Source organism: Oncorhynchus clarkii, chromosome 2, assembly GCF_045791955.1.
Source record: "Oncorhynchus clarkii lewisi isolate Uvic-CL-2024 chromosome 2, UVic_Ocla_1.0, whole genome shotgun sequence".
NCBI classification, from domain to species: Eukaryota; Metazoa; Chordata; class Actinopteri; order Salmoniformes; family Salmonidae; genus Oncorhynchus; species Oncorhynchus clarkii.
Genome location: NC_092148.1, coordinates 97,499,507 through 97,505,506, shown reverse-complemented (window position 1 = coordinate 97,505,506; position 6,000 = coordinate 97,499,507). Strand labels below are relative to the sequence as shown.

General features: G+C 36.5%; 1 protein-coding gene across 1 annotated transcript in view; it reads left to right on the top strand.

Moving 5' to 3' along the window:
- Positions 1-1,884: 1,884 nt before the first annotated feature.
- LOC139378631 (myelin regulatory factor-like) overlaps positions 1,885-6,000 on the top strand; it is a 34,808-nt gene continuing 30,692 nt past the window's right edge. Inside the window, exons 1-3 of the mRNA XM_071120980.1 lie at positions 1,885-1,943; positions 2,096-2,196; positions 5,676-5,811. Of these exons, the coding sequence (XP_070977081.1) occupies positions 1,885-1,943; positions 2,096-2,196; positions 5,676-5,811 (296 nt within the window). The remainder of the gene's footprint in view (positions 1,944-2,095; positions 2,197-5,675; positions 5,812-6,000) is intronic.

Below are 6,000 nucleotides of genomic sequence, written 5' to 3'. Positions count from 1 at the left end.
ATAGATACTATAGATACTGTAAATACTATAGATACTGTAGATACTGTAAATACTGTAGATACTGTAAATGCTGTAGATACTGTAAATACTGTAGATACTGATATACTATAAATATTATAGATACTGTAGATACTGTAGATAATATAGATACTCTAGATACCGTAGGTACTGGGATACTGTAGGTTCTGTAGATATTTAGATTCTGTAGATATTGAGATACTGTAGATACTGTAGATACTGAGATACTATAGATACTATAAATACTGTAGATACTATAGACACTGAGATACTATAGATACTGAGATACTGTAGATACTGTAGATAATATAGATAATATAGATACTATCTATACGGTAAATACTATAGATACTGTAGATACTGATATACTGTAAATACTGTAGATACTCTAGATACTATGGATAATTTAGATACTATAGATAGTGTAATTGCTATAAATACTGTAGATACTGTAGATACTGATATACTGTAGATACTACAGATAATATAGATACTATAGATACTGTAAATACTATAGATACTGTAGATACTATAGATACTGTAAATACTATAGATACTGATATACTATAGATACTGATATACTATAGATACTATAGTTACGGTAGATACTGTAGTTACTAAAGTTACTGTAGATACTGTAGATACTGTAGATACTATAGATAATATAGATACTGTAAATACTATAGATACTGTAGATACTGTAAATACTATAGATACTGTAAATACTATAGATACTGTAAATACTATAGATACTATAGATACTGTAAATACTATAGATACTGTAGATACTGTAAATACTGTAGATACTGTAAATGCTGTAGATACTGTAAATACTGTAGATACTGATAAACTATAAATATTATAGATACTGTAGATACTGTAGATAATATAGATACTCTAGATACCGTAGGTACTGGGATACTGTAGGTTCTGTAGATATTTAGATTCTGTAGATATTGAGATACTGTAAATACTGTAGATACTGATATACTATAAATATTATAGATACTGTAGATACTGTAGATACTGTAGATACTGTATATACTGAGATACTATAGATACTATAGATACCGTAGATACCATAGATACTGTAAATACAGTAGATACTATAGATACTGAGATACTGTAGATACTATAGATACTGTAAATACTGAGATACTATAGATACTATAGATACCGTAGATACCATAGATTGTATAGCTACTGTAGATTCTATAGATACTGAGATACTGTAGATTCCGCAGAAATTGAAGCTACTATAGATACGGTAGATACTGAGATACTATAGACACTTTAGATACTATAGATACTGAGAAACTATAGATACTGTAAATACTATAGATACTGTTCATATTGAGATACAGTAAATACTATAGATACTCTTGATACTGTAGATACTTTAGATACCATAGCTACTGTAGATACTGTATATATTGTAGACATCATAGATACTGTACATACCGTAGATACCGTAGATACAATAGATACTGTAGATACTGTAGATATTGTAGACACCATAGATACTGTACATACTGTAGATACCGTAGATACTATAGATACTGTAGATACTGTAGATATTGTAGACACCATAGCTACTGTAGATACTGTAGATACCGTAGATACTATAGATACTGTATATAGGAGGAATAGATGGAGGGATTAATGGAGGGAGGAATGGAGGGAGGAATGGAGGGAGGAATGGATTGAGGAATGGAGAGAGGAATGGAGAGAGGAATGGATTGAGGAATGGAGGGATTAATGGAGGGAGGAATGGAGGGAGGAATGGAGGGAGGAATGGAGGGATTAATGGAGGGATTAATGGAGGGAGGAATGGAGGGAGGAACGGAGGGATTAATGGAGGGAGGAATGGATGGAGGAATAGATGGGGGAATAGATGGAGGAATGTCAGCTGTAGGAGAGGGAAGGTGTGATCAGGAGAGAAAGAGATGAATGGTTTTCTGGTAGACCAGAGAGGGGTGCCCTCCATCTCGTGTTTCAGTTGATAAATCAATCTTGATCTCTGGATGACAATGATTACGTTCCGAACATGTGTTTGTGTTTATGTGTGTGTTTACAGTGGGATAGCAGTCCACCAGGCGAAGAAGAGGAAGCATGCTGACGGTCCTGACAGCACCCTGAACTCTCAGATCCTCACAGGTATCATCAAACAAGAGCCAGGTAGGCAGGCATATCTTTGTCTGTCTCTCTCTCTCTTTCTTTCTCTCTGTCTCTCTCTGACGGTCTTATTTTGTCTGTCTCTCTCTCTCTCTCTCTCTCTCTCTCTCTCTCTCTTTCCTTCTCACTTTCCCCCATTACCCCATTCTTATATCCAAACATACTGTCATATGCATACGCTCGCACATTAATCCAAAAAATACACCTTTAGGTATAAAACAACTGGTCTTCTGAAACATCAGGCCACAGTGGCCTCCCTCCACTTTTCCCTGTTCTGTTGCCTTGGCAACATATTGGGAATTAAAGAAGAAAGTCACACAGTCTATGAATGCTCATAACAATGTAATTAGTAAGCATAACCATCATGACATCATAACATCATGACATCATGACATCATAACCATTATAGCCATCATAACCAGCATAACATCATAACCATCATAACCATCATAACATCATAACCATTATAACCATCATAACATCATAACCATTATAACCATTATGACATCATAACATCATAACCATCATAACCATCATGACATCATAACCATCATGACATCATAACATCATAACCATTATAACATCATAACCATCATAACAGCATAACCATTATAACCATCATAACCATTATAACATGACAACATCATGACATCATAACCATCATGATATCATGACATCATAACCATCATGATATCATGACTTCATGACCATCATGACATCATGACATCATGACATCATAACCATCATGACATCATAACCATTATAACCATCATAACCATTATAAACATCATAACAGCATAACCATTATAAACATCATAACATCATAACCATTATAACCATCATAACCAGCATAACCATCATAACATCATAACCATCATAACCATTATAACCATCATAACATCATAACCATTATAACCATTATAACCACCATAACCATTATAACCATCATAACATCATAACCATTATTACCATTATAACCATCATGACCATCATAACATTATAACCATCATGACATCATAACATTATAACCATTATAACATCATAACATCATAACCATTATAACCATTATAACATCATAACCATTATAACCATCATAACCATTATAACAATCATGACATCATGACATCATAACCATCATAACCATCATGACATCATAACATCATAACCATCATACTCATCATAACCATCATGACATCATAACCAACATAACCATCATAACCATAATGACACCATGACCATCAGAACCATCATAACATCATGACATCATGACCATCAGAGACATCATGACATCATAACCATCATGACATCATGACATCATGACATCATAACCATCATAACCATCATGACATCATGACATCATGACATCATAACCATCATAACCATCATGACATCATGACATCATGACATCATAACCATCATAACCATCATAACCATCATAACCATCATGACATCATGACATCATGACATCATAACCATCATAACCATCATGACATCATGACCATCATAACCATCATACTCATCATAACCATCATGACATCATAACCAACATAACCATCATAACCATAATGACACCATGACCATCAGAACCATCATAACATCATGACATCATGACCATCAGAGACATCATGACATCATAACCATCATAACCATCATGACATCATGACATCATGACATCATGACATCATAACCATCATAACCATCATGACACCCATTACAGTATATCGATTGTGTGACTTTCTATTTTTGATATATATACAGTGCCTTGCGAAAGTATTCGGCCCCCTTGAACTTTGCGACCTTTTGCCACATTTCAGGCTTCAAACATAAAGATATAAAACTGTATTTTTTTGTGAAGAATCAACAACAAGTGGAACACAATCATGAAGTGGAACGACATTTATTGGGTATTTCAAACTCTTTTAACAAATCAAAAACTGAAAATTGGCCGTGCAAAATTATTCAGCCCCTTTACTTTCAGTGCAGCAAACTCTCTCCAGAAGTTCAGTGAGGATCTCTGAATGATCCAGTGTTGACCTAAATGACTAATGATGATAAATACAATCCACCTGTGTGTAATCAAGTCTCCGTATAAATGCACCTGCACTGTGATAGTCTCAGAGGTCCGTTAAAAGCGCAGAGAGCATCATGAAGAACAAGGAACACACCAGGCAGGTCCGAGATACTGTTGTGAAGAAGTTTAAAGCCGGATTTGGATACAAAAAGATTTCCCAAGCTTTAAACATCCCAAGGAGCACTGTGCAAGCGATAATATTGAAATGGAAGGAGTATCAGACCACTGCAAATCTACCAAGACCTGGCCGTCCCTCTAAACTTTCAGCTCAAACAAGGAGAAGACTGATCAGAGATGCAGCCAAGAGGCCCATGATCACTCTGGATGAACTGCAGAGATCTACAGCTGAGGTGGGAGACTCTGTCCATAGGACAACAATCAGTCGTATATTGCACAAATCTGGCCTTTATGGAAGAGTGGCAAGAAGAAAGCCATTTCTTAAAGATATCCATAAAAAGTGTCGTTTAAAGTTTGCCACAAGCCACCTGGGAGACACACCAAACATGTGGAAGAAGGTGCTCTGGTCAGATGAAACCAAAATTGAACTTTTTGGCAACAATGCAAAACGTTATATTTGGCGTAAAAGCAACACAGCTGAACACACCATCCCCACTGTCAAACATGGTGGTGGCAGCATCATGGTTTGGGCCTGCTTTTCTTCAGCAGGGACAGGGAAGATGGTTAAAATTGATGGGAAGATGGATGGAGCCAAATACAGGACCATTCTGGAAGAAAACCTGATGGAGTCTGCAAAAGACCTGAGACTGGGACGGAGATTTGTCTTCCAACAAGACAATGATCCAAAACATAAAGCAAAATCTACAATGGAATGGTTCAAAAATAAACATATCCAGGTGTTAGAATGGCCAAGTCAAAATCCAGACCTGAATCCAATCGAGAATCTGTGGAAAGAACTGAAAACTGCTGTTCACAAATGCTCTCCATCCAACCTCACTGAGCTCGAGCTGTTTTGCAAGGAGGAATGGGAAAACATTTCAGTCTCTCGATGTGCAAAACTGATAGAGACATACCCCAAGCGACTTACAGCTGTAATCCCAGCAAAAGGTGGCCCTACAAAGTATTAACTTAAGGGGGCTGAATAATTTTGCACGCCCAATTTTTCAGTTTTTGATTTGTTAAAAAAGTTTGAAATATCCAATAAATGTCGTTCCACTTCATGATTGTGTCCCACTTGTTGTTGATTCTTCACAAAAAAATACAGTTTTATATCTTTATGTTTGAAGCCTGAAATGTGGCAAAAGGTCGCAAAGTTCAAGGGGGCCGAATACTTTCGCAAGGCACTGTATTTTTCTCTCTGTTAGTCAGCACCTACAAACATTGTTGGGTGTACATCAGCTCATGCTATTATTGTGCAGATTAACATGTGATCTTGTGTTTCCCCCTTACGCAGTAGACATTGTTTCTGGCCCAGGTTTGATGGCGGATGCTGATAACTCCTACCTGGACCCTAACTATCAGTGTATAAAATGGCAGCCGCACCAGCAGAACAAGTGGACACCGTTGTATGACGTCAACTGCAAAGAGCTGTAGGTGTCTCTCTGCACGCTTAACTTGACTTCAACCCTTTTGCTGTTTGATTCATTCATAGGCTACCATATGTAAATTAATATGATATCTGTTTGTTTTCATGAGAAAGAAGATATTGACAAGGATATAATTTATAAAGCAGAGAGAGAACGAGAGAGAGAGAGAGAGAGAGAGAGAGAGAGAGAGAG